This window comes from Penicillium maclennaniae (assembly GCF_028827695.1).
Source record: "Penicillium maclennaniae strain IBT 15551 chromosome Unknown utg000001l:1.0-3280838.0:1.0-3283122.0, whole genome shotgun sequence".
NCBI lineage: Eukaryota > Fungi > Ascomycota > Eurotiomycetes > Eurotiales > Aspergillaceae > Penicillium > Penicillium maclennaniae.
Genome location: NW_026623213.1, coordinates 2397209 through 2413361, shown reverse-complemented (window position 1 = coordinate 2413361; position 16153 = coordinate 2397209). Strand labels below are relative to the sequence as shown.

The 16153-nt window shown below is 46.9% G+C and overlaps 5 protein-coding genes across 5 annotated transcripts; 2 read left to right on the top strand and 3 right to left on the bottom strand.

Moving 5' to 3' along the window:
• Nucleotides 1-3316: 3316 nt before the first annotated feature.
• Nucleotides 3317-4377, top strand: N7477_000932 (uncharacterized protein; the record flags this gene model as incomplete). The annotated part of the gene is made up of 5 exons (XM_056962595.1): nucleotides 3317-3514; nucleotides 3550-3691; nucleotides 3757-3844; nucleotides 3925-3955; nucleotides 4057-4377. Coding segments are annotated over 5 exons (780 nt in total), but the record flags the coding sequence as incomplete, so codon positions are not given.
• A 3231-nt stretch (nucleotides 4378-7608) lies between these two features.
• Nucleotides 7609-8176, top strand: N7477_000931 (uncharacterized protein; the record flags this gene model as incomplete). Its single annotated transcript, XM_056962594.1, has 2 exons — nucleotides 7609-7789; nucleotides 7848-8176. 2 exons carry the CDS (start codon nucleotides 7609-7611, stop codon nucleotides 8174-8176), a joined length of 510 nt encoding a protein of 169 aa, XP_056827597.1.
• An 877-nt stretch (nucleotides 8177-9053) lies between these two features.
• Nucleotides 9054-10720, bottom strand: N7477_000930 (phosphatidate phosphatase App1 family protein; the record flags this gene model as incomplete). The annotated part of the gene is made up of 2 exons (XM_056962593.1): nucleotides 9054-9659; nucleotides 9719-10720. The coding sequence occupies 2 exons, from the start codon at nucleotides 10718-10720 to the stop codon at nucleotides 9054-9056; spliced, it is 1608 nt and encodes a 535-aa protein (XP_056827596.1).
• A 1247-nt stretch (nucleotides 10721-11967) lies between these two features.
• Nucleotides 11968-12554, bottom strand: N7477_000929 (uncharacterized protein; the record flags this gene model as incomplete). Its single annotated transcript, XM_056962592.1, has 2 exons — nucleotides 11968-12235; nucleotides 12286-12554. The coding sequence occupies 2 exons, from the start codon at nucleotides 12552-12554 to the stop codon at nucleotides 11968-11970; spliced, it is 537 nt and encodes a 178-aa protein (XP_056827595.1).
• Nucleotides 12555-13180: 626 nt separating this feature from the next.
• N7477_000928 (glycoside hydrolase family 71 protein) lies at nucleotides 13181-14584 on the bottom strand (the record flags this gene model as incomplete). Its single annotated transcript, XM_056962591.1, has 3 exons — nucleotides 13181-13842; nucleotides 13902-14460; nucleotides 14516-14584. The coding sequence occupies 3 exons, from the start codon at nucleotides 14582-14584 to the stop codon at nucleotides 13181-13183; spliced, it is 1290 nt and encodes a 429-aa protein (XP_056827594.1).
• Nucleotides 14585-16153: the final 1569 nt, after the last annotated feature.

The following is a 16153-nucleotide window of genomic DNA, read 5'->3' as shown; positions in this document are numbered from 1 at the left end:
TAAAAACAAAATAAAAAGACAAAAACATACAACAGCAGGGATTCGCTGGTGGTCACCCACCCAACTACTAACCTGCCGGCGTGTGGCTTAAGTACGGCTGAGCGGACGGGAAGCCCTGTTCTCCACACCCTATGGTCGTATGTACTGGACTGGATGTATAAGTGTATTCTAACCTTTGTCTCTTAGCACCCTCGGAAAAGTTATCGTTGACTCAAAATTTCTGAGCCACGAACCCTTCCTTAGTCCCTTCGAAAACGTCTGAAGAGACTCCAAAAGGGATTTCAATTTCAGGGGACAATAATCAATGCGCAATGCTTGAAGGCGGTGATCGAGGTTTTCGTGATCGGTGTCTATGAGGCGAAGGAATCGAAGGAACATTGCCGTGACAATATTTTAATGTGAGCTAGGAATCAATGTTAAATAAGGTACCTTTGGTCTATATCTGGAAAATCTTCTTCCCTAGTTGAAGGCAGTGTTGGCTTTTTCGCGGCATTCAAAAAAATTTGCCAAAGCTTTTCTGGAAAGACCCACCTGGGATGCATCTCTACGGCCGATCATTTTTGATACACATACTTCATTCTCAAGGGAACTACAGAAAGCGAGAGGCAAAAAATGGACTCGCGGGGAATCGAACCCCGGACCACTCCCATGCTAAGGGAGTATTATACCACTAAACCACAAGCCCCCTTTGATGTGGGTCTTTACACAATTCTGAATATCACATCCCAGGTGCTCTCCAAATGGAATGTAAAGTCGGCCGTCTTACAACAGGAGCAACAAAACAATGAGAAGTACGAAGATCCGGTATTTTTTGGCTACCTACACTTTTGTTCCATGTTGGGTTTTGTATGGCCGGCTTGGTTCATCTCGAATGAGGAAAACATTAGATCAAGTATGAATGAAATCAATTCTGTTTAATTCGCTAGACAGATTTCCCAAATAAAGAGGGGAAGAAATGTTCATGAAAAGCTTACGAAGCATGCCAAAAATTCTCGAACGTAGTTCCCGGGCCCTAAGAGCTTGTCGCTTCAATGGCAAAGATGTTTAATCTCTTTAATTGTCTACGGTCCCATTCGCTCTATGTCACAACACACTTGAACCACTGGCAACTGAACTATCTAACATTGCTCAGCCTACAATGGCAATCGCGGCAAGGGTTGAAACGGTGTTTACTTCTAGCCAGACAAGTTGATAATATTGCCGCTGTGTAACAAGATGGGCTCGAATCCCCTCGTTATGTAGGCAAACGATGCGTCGTATCGTCACCATAGCATACTACAGATCAATAGAGCACTCAGAATCGGCAGTGGATATGGATAAACATGGGCAGGCATTCTATCTCGTTTTCACTGTCCATTGTCTCCGTCGCATCGTGTATCGTATCAGCATCGAAACGTCGCGTTTCGTCAATAGCATCACTTTGATCATTGTTGACCTCTATCTATAGACTCGATTCTCCACTTCTACTAGCAGGCCTTGGTGACCGTTAATAGTAATCTCAATTCCTTCTCAGAACACCCCACATAATAGAACTGAAATTAGACAAATCTGATTGCAGCTGTCGACGGTCTCCTAATCTTCCCTAAGGACTCGACAGTTGACGGTGTGCCTTGACCCTCTGCTGAGCAGTTTCATGATGGCGTCGCGCAGAGGTTCTCTAATAACTCCCAAGAAAAGATTAGCACATCAGCAAAATGAGTATCTAGAGAACATCTAATACGATACCTTTCAATTCAGCTTTATCCTTAGACACACTGTCCTCTCCCATCAATATCACCTGTGGTGCAATCTGCTGGGCATGAACAGCTTTCGTCCCTCTGATAACCTTCCCATTCTCCGCAGTCATTTTGCGGGTCAGGAAGCTGCATGTTGATTACAAGGTTCCCATTCAAACAGCTTAGGCCGTTCTTGGAATACTTAGTGTAACAGCATGCTGGCTGTCCATCCCCACCACATGGATCGGTGATTTGGGAGGTACAAATAGTGTCTGTTGGGCCAGGAGGTGACACCACCTGAGCATTCAGAACACCGGCAGTTGTGAGAAGCAAGAAACTAGTAACGATCTTCATCTTGTCGCAAAGGTTTGCAATCCCGGATAAAAACAAGTCAGTGTCGACAACTCGAAGATGTTGGATTTGGAATGTGTACGATGTGATCGAAAGTTCTGTCAAGGTCAAGGTCGGGGGAAGGAGCAATAGTATTTATATCTTATCCGGAGGGAGGTGATTTCTCAACCCAGAGGCATCTGTTGAATTCCTCTCATAACAACAGAGGGGCAATTGAGACACTGTCTTTGTTGGTTAGCAGCCCCAAAGGGAGACAATCTCAGAAAGGACCAGTATTAGGCGGCTTACCTAGTCAAGGATTAGGTGAACGACCGAGGCCTGGGAATCCTTCAAGAGAACTCAGTGCGAGAAGTCACATCGAGAAGTTACATCCGATGTTTCCGTAGATAATAATGGTATTATGTCCACTATACAGATGTTGATCACCAGCAGACTGTATAAATGTATGGCTTTATGTGGACGGCTGTCGTGGCCCCCAGTTGGGGGCCAAACCCAGAGTCCACCGGGGCATAAGGCAGAGCCTGTAGTTGGCGCCCAGGTTTTCCAACTAAGATCCACTTTTTTTCAACATTTTCAGGCGGCCATAGTCTCCAAAGCCTGTTAACGGGAACCCAGGAATTCCACCTAGGATCCTGTTTTCTTTTCAATATTTTCAGGCGTCCATGGTCTCTATATTCGTATAATTTCCCATCTGATTCTCGAAATACGGACTTTGATATCGGATGAAGATTTATGAATTATCAAGAGTCATTAGACTAATCTGGGTAGAAATGTATGTATGAACAAGAGCGACATCGCGAGAATTCTAGAATAAAATTCTGGGTGTTTTGCAGAAGCGTAGTTTCACCTCTAGGCCGCAGAGTAATACTTGCGATTTTCTGAAAGTTTTAGCCTCCGTGGTCGAAGATCTAGCCTCGGTATACTTGACTATTATGAGTTGAGGGCTGCCAAAAATATCTCTGAAAAAAGTATCGATGATGTCAGAAGGGTTAATAAAAAGATGGGGGCGAGAACTGAGTTACATCCAAGTGCGTAGATCTCTCAAATGGATGATTGTGCTAACGGGTGGAGACAAATATTGATTGCTATGATTCGTTTAGTGGGATGGGAGTACGTAAAAAATGGATGTTAGTTAGTCTTTAAGCGAACCTTCCGCCCCCATACATCTCGAGATCGTTCAAGTTTGGACTTTCTGTCGGCACAGAATAGCCTCTTACCTGGTCTCCTAGAACATTCAAAGATGACGAGCACCCCCGACGGCGACGCGGAACACTTGCTTGGTCAATACTAAAAGGCCGACGACTTGCCGGCGAATTCGCAGAAGCCTTCATCACGTTGGAAGCAAGCTGCTCCATGGATTCTGGCGGGCGTTTTCGGTCTTCTATCAGGAGTTCTACTTATACGTGAATATAGTAGGGATCGCTTGCCTGGTTTCGACACTGAATTACGTCGGTAACCTTTTTCCGTATGTCATCTGAGAAAGGTTGTTAACAAGCTCCGTAAGATAGTCGTGGCCCGAAAACTCATTGAATTCGAAAAGCGACAGATGAAAGGCAGTGATGATCATCTTTATGTCGGGACGCCAAGTCAAGAGGTGGACGATGCATGGATACGCCTTATTTACGGTAACTTACATTTAGGCACAGAGTGTCCTTTTGAATGATGTACCGCTGCTGATAAAACACTACAGGGTTGAATGTCAATCTAGACACAACTGAAATCGGCAAGTTTGCAGAAGATACGTTTTCATGGCCACAAGACGGCAAGTTCTTTACTGGGTAAGTCGCTCGGCCCTCATCCTCCTGACTTTGGCCAAGTCAATCGTGTTCAATTCACTGACTATTTATCTGGGAGAAAGTGTGCAATTCAATCATCAGCTTCATTGCCTTGTGGGTTTTTCGTTTTTATTGGAGCTATTCAGAGCATGACCTAACCTCTAATGGCACAGAACCGGTTGAGACAGTTTCTGTACCTGTCTTAATATAACCAGACCAATTTCGCAAAAGAGCACGGAGAGTCTTACACAATGGCGCACACAGGGCATTGCATAAACTATTTGAGGCATAGCATCCAATGCCAAGCCGATCTAACTCCGATGCTTTGGCACGAGAAGAGGCTGAACAATTCATCCCACACCCAGATGGGTACCATCCAAGATCAGGCAACATCAGCGCTTTTCTTGGACATGGAGACTACGTATACATGCCGGAAATGGGAGCCTCTTCATGAATGGGCCTCAAGCCGGCAGGTAAACTACAAGGAACTGAAAGACCTAGTACAAGGGGGAGGCAAAATCCAGATTTTGGATTGATCGTCGAGCTTTCACGGGACATGATGACAAGAGAAGCATTTCGGGTCATGTTATCCAGACAAGTGAGATTGGCAAGTTCTGCTACCAACAAGCGATAGATATTCTGCATTTGAAGACCCATTAACCTTATTTTTACCGTGCGGAAAAATTCAAAGAAAAAAAAATTGAAGAGGTCCGATATACACTAAGCAGTATAAAAGAAGGCTAAGGCAGGGAAATTAAGCTATTAGCGCATAGTGGGAGAGGTACCACTAAATAACGGAGATATCAGGAACTTTCGACTAGATAAGACCTAGGACTTTTGTGGATACAGATAAAAGCTTTTTAGAATCGGAGAATTCAGAAGCCAGGTTTATTACCTTTTTTAGCTCTTTAATAGGTTTAAGAATTAGCTAAAAAGAAATAAGGTTTAGTTCTATGAGCGGTTAGGACAATACTTCTAAGCTATCGGACTCTAATCTAATAAATATAAACGAATTATAGTAAAATTTATTTGCCTATATCAAAGAGACAGCGTAGTTAACTCCTTACAGAGCTTAAGAGATATAATACTAGATTCTCTAGATATCTAGCATATTACTTCTATTAGTAGGTAGCTTATATAATACTAAAAGTACTCGATTACTCTTATTAAACTTAATATATGTAACCTAGTTAAGGATTTTCGTACATCAGGCTTAATTATAGCTAAACTATAAAGCTCTTATATCTAGATAGCAATTTCTTAATCATAAAGACCTCTAATCGCTTTCTAAATAGGGATCGAGAATATACCTAGGCCTTACTTCGCTAGGCGACACACCGTAGCAATATCGCGTAGTGTATCGATTAGGGTAAATATCAGAGAAAGGGAAATTGGTTAAGTCGAAGTTAAGCTAAAGAGGGTTATTTCTGTCTCCTAGAAAAAAGTTAAGAATCTCTTAAATGCTTTATCCTATCTTCCCCAGTTATCGTATCCAGCTAATATATTCTGAGATCTCGACATTATCCCTAGAAGAAGAGTCAACGACTGAACGCCTCCCTCACTCTACGCTGCTGTCATAAAATTTGATTCTGTGATCGTAATGTCGTCGTGCTTTTTTTTTTGGGAGAAACAGCCTCTTTAATTGGACTGTCAAAATGGCGCTCACCCCAGTCAACACCCAGGCGGCGGGCACTATCTATGCGAGTGTTATGATATAACACATCTTTGGGTCTCTCCCAGCACATACGACCATAGGGTGTGGAGAACAGGGCTTCCCGTCCGCTCAGCCGTACTTAAGCCACACGCCGGCAGGTTAGTAGTTGGGTGGGTGACCACCAGCGAATCCCTGCTGTTGTATGTTTTTTGTCTTCCACACGTTTATCACTGTGGTCAAGCCAATCTTGACTGCCATTTTACCCGCTGGAATGTCCTCACAAGCGAGGGAAACTTTATTCTATGGGAACAGGGCAATCGGTGGAGGCGTCTGAATTAAGCCTAGCAGCTCCAATTCTACCTTCACAAATCATGAGTCTACAATATAAGTCCTTTTCTCTGCCCCTTTGTTGTGATCGTTTTGTGAACGCGAGTAACTCCAAAAGCAGGCCTGGTCGGATCAATGCTCCTTGGTGGACTGACTTCCATTGAGATGTTCATGCAATTTGACCACAAGGGCTGGCTGGAAGAGGAACCAAGAAGGTACACATCAATGAAAGATACATTTTGCGCTTTAGTTGGTTGGGCAAAAGCGTTGAAAACTTTCAGCCGAGGGAAATAACGTATTCAAAAACATGCCCACTTTCTCTTCCTGGCGAGGCAGACGAAGAGCTTCACAGGTATACATTTCTGCCTTCAATCCCCCAAGGTTCAAATTTGAACGGCCCGGCCATACACACTTGGTCTTGAAACAAAGGAAAGTAACAGTGAAAAATCCAATCATTCCAAAGTCCAAGAGAAACCACATAACGTCCCAGCCATGGTTCAAAGATGGATCATAGCGGCCTGTCACCATAATGAGGTACCAAGCATGGCTGGATAAGAAGTGTAAGGCTGAGTTCGACCTTTGTGGGGTAGTATATCCCGAGAAAGCCCGTCTTTAGCCAGCACCGACTAGATGTGTCTGTATACTAAAGCTGTGAAACCAGATTTAGTCAATTGACGGCACGTTACTAGATCGACGAGGTATTCCATTACGTCTACGGAGGAGCTATTGACCTAGAAAGGGGCAAGCAGACAGAAAAAAGAATTTTCGAGGTTCATCCCCTTGTATAAGTTTTGCTTCTTGAGGTCTCAAGCTCATCCGTGGTTTTTCTTTTGCCAAGTCGCCCCCGGTCTCTGCTAGGCGCCAGCCCCCATGTGAATTCCTCATCCTCACCGTGCCCGCAAAGGTCGTCTAAATATCCTAGAAACTGCCCCAGTAGCCCGTAAAGCTGTAAGTGACTTGATGTTTGTGCCCAGATTGTGGAGACCCATTGTCTCTCAAATATCCATGTCCCTTTGAAAACCGTTTATGGCGGGAGAATTGTGCAGGTGTCAGACCCCCTGCACGGTGGATTTCGTTCGTCCAACCGACGCTACTCACCCCTGGTACGCCCCACCTCGGCTGACGAAGTCCTTCCAGGTCTTCAATCATGCTCGAGGTTTAGACATGGATGACAACCCAGATGAACTCCACAATCTGTGGCTGATGACACAAGATCTTCGACGTAATTTCACCGACCACATCTTGTATGTTCTTCGACTTGAAAGTAAGAAACAGATTCCTCTTCGTTCTAAAAACTGAGACTGCACACCTAGCAGTGACATAGCGAGTCATGCAAGCTAATCTTGACATTCAACACCGGTGTCTTAGCTGTCGAAAAAAAATTGGGTGAGGTTAGATCGAAGCTCTGCCCGATTTGGTCACTGCACGATAGCCGGGCACGGATCTTGTCTGGGTGGTTAAGTGGGACCATGTGGCCACCCATGGACAAAAATTAATATAAGTCTCTCTCGTGGCTTGACTACCCAGAGACCACGTCATTGTGCCTGTGATATTGTGCCTTCAATCGAAGAGGTTCGACCAGTGATGTCCTGACACTCCAATGTTGGTTCAAAATAGATTGGAATATGACCGAGATACAGCCGTTGACGTCATCGGACTAGATGGATCCCATAAAGAGTCCTTGACATCAACCAAGACTACAAGGCTTTCCAGAGTCGAGAATCAAGCACTAGCTATACAAAGCCTTTATCCGGCACTACCATTGAGAATCACCAACATTCGCGCAATGAACAATTCAACCAACCCTGATAAGCTTACGGGCAAAGACGCCCAAAAGAAGCAGACCTACTCAGAGTGGACGAAAGAAACCTACAATGATCAATATGAGAAGTGGATGCCATGGATTGAGGATCAATATCTCCGATGGTTCGGGAAAGGCGATAACAAAGCTTCCTACGCGACGAAAGGTGAGTGGTCGTAGGCGCCTTGAGAATCTCTCGTTCCAAGCTGACATTGGGTACATAGATACCCTTAACAAAACGAAAGTCACTGGAATAGATCAAGTCGATCAAATTCAAGACGATGTGTCCAACACCGTCGGAAACCAGGTCGGCGACAAGGGATTGTTCGCGCCAGTCGGGCAGTTTGCCTCAAAGGAGGGAATCAACAGAGCCGAGAGAAACGGAAAAGATGAGAACGGATCTCATACGGGACCTGCAGAGAGTTACCTCGATACTGGCAAGAAGAGTGTCAGCAATGTGGGATCAGGTTTGGCTCAAGGCGCTGAGTCTGCTCAGAGCTATGTCGCCGAAGGTCTGGGCGGTGCCAAGAGCTTGTTGTCGGGTGGAAAGTGAAGTCTTTGATTGAAAGGGATTGATAATACATGATCAGGCCAGCGTTGATTAATATTTCTGTTATGATGACCAACAATAGTACAAGCATGTCCTCTTGGCAAATTAGAGATAGGAAGATGCTCATATGATTCTCATTAATAAGTTGTTTCGATCAAATTTTCGTTTTGAATGTACAGAGAGGGACAGCTAGAAAAGCGTCCATTCCGGCCTAGTGTTTGGCATGCTGCGCCTAACTTAGCAAGGGCCTCATCCTAGCTAGGATTATTCGTTCCTAGCTTGCTGATGGCCAATGATGATGGCAGGCGCTTCTAGTCCAGGGCATTTCTGAACTTTAGAAAAGAGCTGCCTTTGAAATGGTCCCCCAAACGAATGAGTTGGATGCTTATTTCCTTATCTCCCTTGGGCGATGGAGCAGCCTCCATTCTCGCTCAGCTAAAACCCTTTGAGTGTTGTTAAATGAACTCGGACACTAGTTATGAGTTCCTTCAAAGACGACGGTGTGAGCAGCGGATCTCTGGTAATCACGAGGCCTTTATGGACTTTAGGCATAGAAATGAGTGCGCGGGGACCATCTTTCAGCTCCAGAATCATGCCGAGAGGAAAATCTTGTACGAGCAGCGTGGGGAAATATCCTTCGAAAGACCAGAGGTATGGGCGAAACAGATTGTCCAGGGATTGTGCGAGATCCACGAGTCGGGCTACGTCCAAGGGGATTTCACTCCAGTGCTTTATAGAGTATAACAAAGAAGAATGATGACGGAGATCACTCTTCAAAAGACGGATGATCAAAAATTGAACTAGTATTGATATTGACAGCAGTCAGTTGACTATACTGCATGTGCGTTAATAACATTACTCATATCTGCATATATGCTTTTTACAGGAACATGAAAGTGGCTGTAGTCAATGCTGCGACCAGAGCCAAAAGGCTTTGTGCGCCAGAGGACTCCTTCGTCATCAGCCCACTTGCAGCTCCTTTGGCAGTGTGGTTTGCCGACCCGTTGAATGCTGATGTGGATCCAAGTTTACCAGGCAGCCCCTGGTATCCAAATGTCAAGTTCTGGGCAATGGACTGATTGTAGCAATGTCCATTGGCAATATCCAAGTTGGTGAGGTCATCCGGGTTCAGGAAGAACATGTATTGCGTCTGGTTCAGGTTCTTGAACCCAGAAGTGTCGTACGGGAACTTGTCGCCTGGGTCGGTGGCGGAGGTATTGCGAAGGAAAATACACTGGACCTGACCGGGGAATTCGGTTGCCATTTCCGGGTAGTCGCGCATGACATCGCTATTGCTGGTGTCGGCGATCAAGATGAACTTGCGCTGGGGGAAGGTTTCGAAGATCTTCTGCAACAAGAATTTGCGGATGGACAAGGTGGCTGATACGTCGCTAAAGTTCAGGGGACGGGTGTCGAAGGAACCACCAGGGTAGTTGGTATAGATGAACTGCATGTAGTTTCGGGTGACTTGCTCTGGGGTAGTTGTCTGACATGGAAGTTAGATTCCGAAGATGAAATAGGAAGTCCAGGGATATGGCAACTCACCAGGTAGTGGAAATGCATGTTAGGAAGGCTGGTAGACCAGTTACGGTAGATGTCTGGCATATTCTCCCAAGCCCGGAACGGGCGAGCGAAAGAATTGAGCAGACCTTGCTCCGGCTCGTAGATCTTGGTGACGCGTAGAATATCGTCAATGTCAGAGATGATGGTCAGGCCGGTCGGAGGCACAAGATAGGCGGTACTATTTCCGATAGTTGCCCCCTCAACATAAGTGTTGAGTCTCTGGACTGCCATGGTTTCATTTCCCGGAGTAAGGCCGTTGCTCTTGATAGGCACAAAGGTGTCGAAATCGCCCTCGACTGTGGTGTTGTAAGGCAGGGTCAGGTCTTGCGTGCCCCCCGTGGTGTTTGATGATCCGCCGCCGCCGGGCTGGCCGCTGGCTCCTTGACTAGGCGCCGGCTCGAGATGGATCGTGTTCACAGCAACTTCCGCCTGCTGGACTACAAAGATCTCCGCAGTCAGGTTACGAGCCTGAACCTGTTGGGATTCAGGAAGATCCGAGATGCTCGTATTGCCGAGGAAGACATTGGCAAGCTTGTTCAAGTCTTTGACCGAGGTATTAGGTTGCTTATAAACGTTGCCATGGAAGCGCACGTTCCAACCGGAGCTGGTCCAGTTGGCATATGGGTCGATATTCAGCACGTTGGTTGGCAGTGCTGCCAAGTCCGAGCTTTGTATGCCTAGGGAGCTCACAACAGCATCTCCGGTCGGGAATCCCTGGAAGAAGTTGGGAACACCGGATGCGACCCACAAGGGTAGGTTGGACCCAAGGCCCGAAAGGATGGTTCCGACATCAGAATCAATGTCGCTCAAAATATCCCGGCCGACGACGGGAGAAGGATTGCGCTCGACGGGGGAAGGTGTAATGGCAGGATTGGGCGGTGCGACATTGTCATTGACGAAGGCAGTGGGAGCGGGGGAGGCCAAGGCAATTGAAAGAAGGCATGCCTCCACGAGAAGCTGATGTGCAAGTGAAGTCGTCTTCATTACGCCAAGTGGACGGGGGTACAAGCTAGGGTCCTGGGATGAATCCACCTGTCAAATAAACAAGATCGCGCGGCTCCAGTACCAAATCAACTAGAGAATGTCCGATAGTGGTAAGGCAGCGATTGACACGACAGCTAGAAAGAGAAAGTCCGGTCATCTACAATCGAGCGATCGTGAATATTATAGCCCCGGGCAAGTCAGGGCACGGGTTAAACATGGAATCAGCCACGACGTCACCCGGCACAAGTGGGTTCGCAGAGGTCCGTCACTGAGCTTGATTCCAAGTTTATGCACCGCCCGTAATTGCTCTGAAACACCAGGGTCCAGTGGCCCCTTTCGCATTCCGTTTACCCATGCGTCATGTCCCTGCCAGCGGTCCAGTAGGCCCCCGTTCGCACAACGCTAGGCTGACTCCATCATTTCTCACCCGTGCGCCACCCAACTCCGCGCGAAGACGTCAAAACAATCGATCATAAATAGCCATGGGGAATCAGGAGGGTTTTTCTTTTGTCCGTAAAAAGCATCATCGTGAGATTGAAACCCAGAATGCTGGATCTTCCAACAATTGACTACATGAGGAGGGTGCATCCAATTACTCAAATCCTGCAACGTGACTACTGCAACCGATGGCGATTGATTGATTACATCAGCGTTAGCGGACCATCGAGGTATTTTTTGCGGTAAACAAACAATATGAGGAGACTAAGACTAACAGTTATCTCGTAGCCTAGAGACTGCAAAAAAGGCAAAAACGAATAGATCTCAAGGGTGCTATATTTATGGCTAACATGATCCGAGACTCCTAAGCATATTAATTATTAATCATCGAAGTCTAGCTCTAACAAGTTTTTTTGGGGGAAAATAATGAAGTAAATCAAGTCATCATAGAGTTCCACACATCCGCGGCTTCCTGTCCAGTCAGGTTCGCAACAGCATCCATCGCCTCCGCACATCGGTCAAGGGTTGCCTGGGGCGCATCACATGGACTTCTCAAGCGGTTGCAAATCAAGGCATCTGGCGTATCAATGGTCGGCGATGATCCGAATGGGAAGTCAGCCTGGTTATGGCGGTGGGAGTGCAGTTGTCTCCAATGCCGGTTGTGGTCATTGGCTCAGTGATGGTTTCGGTGGTGGTCTGAGTCTAGGTGATGATCTCGTTATGGGTGATCGAGTGGACGTTTGACTGACTGTCTCTTACGGTGTCGGTTGCAGTAGAGCCGGCTGCTGTCACAGTGGACACGCCTGGGGTCACGGTGGAAGTCGCGGTGGGGCCGGCAGTGGTGATAGTTTGGTGATCGTGGTGAGTTCAGTGACGACGCAGTCGGTGCTAGTGATGGCAATGTTTTCTGTCACGGTATTGGTGATAGTGTTGGTGATAGTATCCGTTTCAAAACAGTCATTGCCCTCTTCGGTAACGGTCGCAATGCATGCTGTCTGGGAATCCGTGACAGTCGCAGAGCCCATGCCGCTAGCGTCAATAGTGACGGTCACGGTGGTGGTAGGCGCACTGGTCGTGCTGTACCAGTACAAGCATAGAATACAAAATTCTAGGTATCTTTGAATTACCAGTCATTGACAGTGACGGTCGGCAGATAACCGCTGCCACTGGGAGGATTCCCTGAACCCCATCCGTAGCCGCCACCACAAAAATCTTGTGGACTACCACCACTTCCCTCTTCGGGCCCGTGACTAGCATCATAGCCAGAATGAAGTACAGAATCTTCATTCTCGTAGCCCGCAACATTGATGTTTCCCAGTTTGCCGACCCCATTTGCCGACCCTTCCCAGATCCCATTAGCAGCCGGATGGGCCATGACTCGAACCAAATACCACATTCGATTGTGGAAAGTGAAGCCGCCAATCAGCTTTTCGTTTCTGAACAAAATTCTCGAGGTCTCTTCATTTGGAGTTGAACATGTGAGGAGATACCATAGTTTGCCCTTCATGTACCTACAGAGCCTGTGGAAAGTTGGGATAGAGTCGGCAATCTCCAATGAGCCTTCCCTGAAACCTTAGGTCCAAGCCAGTCACTGACGGCGACGTTTAAAAAGGTTGAGTTGATGGACTTTAAATACTAGTGAGTAGACGCATTGCCCCGAGAGGCATGTAAAACAACCGTGAAATTACATCTTTAAGTGTGTGTTGTTTCGGCCGGAGTAGATTAACAGCGAATTTTTGACCTCAGTACAGAAATACTAAATTACAGTGAAGCAATTGTAGCAAATTGATGCTGGGAATGGTAAAAAGCCAAGCGGCGAAGCTGAGTATCAATAGAAGCGGCTGTTTTATGTATTTTGGTTCACTAGCGGTCAACCGGCTGAAATTTGCTCAGCAATGAAAGCATAACAATTGGGGTTGAGTGAATATCATTGACTCTAATGCTCAATATTTTCAATTTAACCTGATAGCTTCTTTGCGCAAATGCCGTCATGCTCAATCCACCAGGTCAAAAAAATTTAGCTCAGGTCAGCCCAACAACCTCGTAATTCCAGTTGCAAGTCACGTTAGTGCTTTCAGTCAAGACATTCTTCGTCCCAGTGGCCGAGGCGACAATGTTATTAGAGCTGTCGACAACATGCAGCATCTGTCCGCCCCCTGGGGAAAGGCCAAGAACGCTATTGTAGTTCAATCCCTTTTGACCAACGAAGCTGCCGATCAATTTGCTGTTGCTATATACCATGATTGTGAAGCCGGTCGAAGGTAGTATCACAGCGAAGTTGACCACATCGCGCGCGGATTGAGAATTGGCGATCGAAGAAGAGCAGCTGGCGCTAGTCAAGAGGGTTCTATACCACAAAGATCCGACGGGTTTGTTGCTGGGAGGAATGATCTGTGACAAGCTTGTCGCGCCTGCCTTGTATGCTTTGATGAAAGGCGTAATGATCTGCAACCATCCCTTGTGGTCGAACCCATCGGCATAGTCACCGATGGTAGACCCTGCAATCTGCTCTTGCCAGAAGTTATCAACGTAGTGACTCTCTCCGGCATCATTCCAGGTTATGACTTCGACGAAGTCGGGCTGTAGCTGCAAGATCTGTCCCATGCGCTGAGGTAGATTGACCTCACCAATGCGATACCAGTCCTGGCCACTGCCGAGGTACTTGAACTGGAAAGATGAAAGAGCTAGGGTCAGAGATTAGAGCTGCATTTATTTCATCGATCATGACGTTGGAAAGGCTCACGCATCATGTAGGTCTTGCCTGCGGCGTGCGCTTGCTGCAAAGCAGCCGCGTCCACGCTGCCACTGACATTGGCCGGCGTGGTACGCGGTGAAGGCCACGCAGACTCCCAACTAAAGACTCCGCTTAATATAGGGTACGAACGGAAAATTCCGGTCGGATACCCGGGGAAGTCATCAAAATCAGGTACAAAGTATGGAGAAATGCCGTAGGTCGAGGTAAGAGGCTGGACAAACCCGGTTTGCCATGCGGAGTTTGAGATCGTGCCTCCTGTATAGGTGCTAACAAAAGCTTGACCATTTACCTTGTGATAGGCATTTTGAGTCGCATAAGGTGCTAGGAACGCCGCAAGCTGTGTAACATCTAGGCCCCAACTCATGTCAAATGAGATAAATAGCTTGAAGTTGGTGCCTGCGGCAGCATCAAATAGGTACTTCAGTGCATTTGTGTTCCATGTGTCAGAAGAGCTGATGGTGTGGGTGTTGAGAGCGAACCCATCGAATCCAGCATTCATCGCATCCTGCACGTCCGTCACAGCTTCGGCTGATGTCATAGAGCCGACCTGTCCTACGTTAGAATGGTAAGAGGTAAAAACGAAGAGACAGAAAATCAAGTACCATATAGTGCGCAAAGACACCCTTGGCGCCAGTAGGTTTCGCTGCACTCGTGGTGGTAGCGGTCGACATTGTCGATGTAGTAGCAGTTGTCGATTTTGTTGATGTGGTTGTACCAGCAGTAGTAGTCACTAGAGTTCCAGTGCCGCTGGACATCTATTATTAATGTCAATACCAATCCCTTCTTATCCCTTTTTCGTTTCCCCAAAATAAGGAATTTTTTGCTTTTTGCTCAACTCACCAGCCGGGCAGTGGTTGCTGTGCCAGCTTGGCTTGAGGCAACACAAGTACCAGCAACTTTCCCACTGGACCTGTAAATGCCCACGGAGCCAACTTGACAGCAGAAATAATTTCCTTGGAGCCCTTGCCAGAGGGACCAACTCGAATCGGCAAATTTTGGTCCACCTTCAATGGCACCGACACACACTGAATCTGGGCCGGTGTCAGTATTCTTCCAAAGGAAGGGAGAGAGAAAGAAAAAAAAAGAATTTGGAATAAGTCTTACTCGAAGTGCAACATGATGCTACTTCATTCGTCTGAGCAGCGAAGCAATAAAGTCCACTAGGGCAGCAGGCTCCTCCACCGCAAAATTTGGTGCCGCTAGGGCAAGTGCTGGACTGCAGAGACAGCCCTGTACGACTGAGCGCTGATTGATTACAGCGGCGGAACCGAATAACAGGATGTAAAATCCCAGCAACAATAAATGCGAAGCATGCATTCTTGACAAGTGTTCATTCAAATTTATAGCTTCAAATTTCTTGTGTCTGCTGCTACCCTTTCATTTTTCAAAATAGACAATTGCCGGGACTTATATGCCTTCTGGTGAAGATCAGCAGTGATCTTCAAATCTATGGAACCCACACCAGATCTCTAGAATGCGATAAAATGCGGGGATCGATACTAGAATGTCTAAGCCACAAATTATATCTCTAGTGCCGAATGCCCGGGCTCTCTAAAGAATCATGGGTCGGAGACAGCGTTGCATGCGATCAAGAACGCGCGCCACACTACAGAACCAAGTCTCGAAGATTACCCACTTATACCGCCTGACTTTTCCAAAACTCATCTTGATTCAGTATACATATTCATTACTGGCTGATCTGAATCTTAATGAGGTTACCAAGAAAAGGAGCGACTCACGGCGACGCCCGGTTACAAATGTCTAAGGCACCACACGTTGCGAGAAATGGATTGAAGATTTACATCTTCGCTGAGATCGCTTCTCACTCTCCAGCGTCGTGTGTGGTTGGGTTCGCAAAATCGAGGTTCGCTCGCCGCGTTACACAACGTCTTCCGCCCCTTGTGACCTTTTCTAAGCCTCGGGAACACAAGAACCCGCCTGACTCGCTTTCCGCACGCTACTCTTGCTGTGCAAATGGCGTCGCTCAGATTCTCATGCACTGGAACGAATCTGGGTCAGATCCTGGGTCTACTTGTCGCTAGTCTCATTGCCGATCGATGAGGGTACCAGAAGATTATGGTTGGTGCTTTGGTCTTTCAGGCCGGCTTTCTTTTCCTGATGTTTTTTGCCAAGAACATTGGGATGTTGTTTGCTGGCGAGGTCCTCTGCGGCATTCCTTGGGTGGTTTCCAGAGTTTGACCACGACCTATGCCGCCGAGATTAGCCCCGTTGTCCTGCGT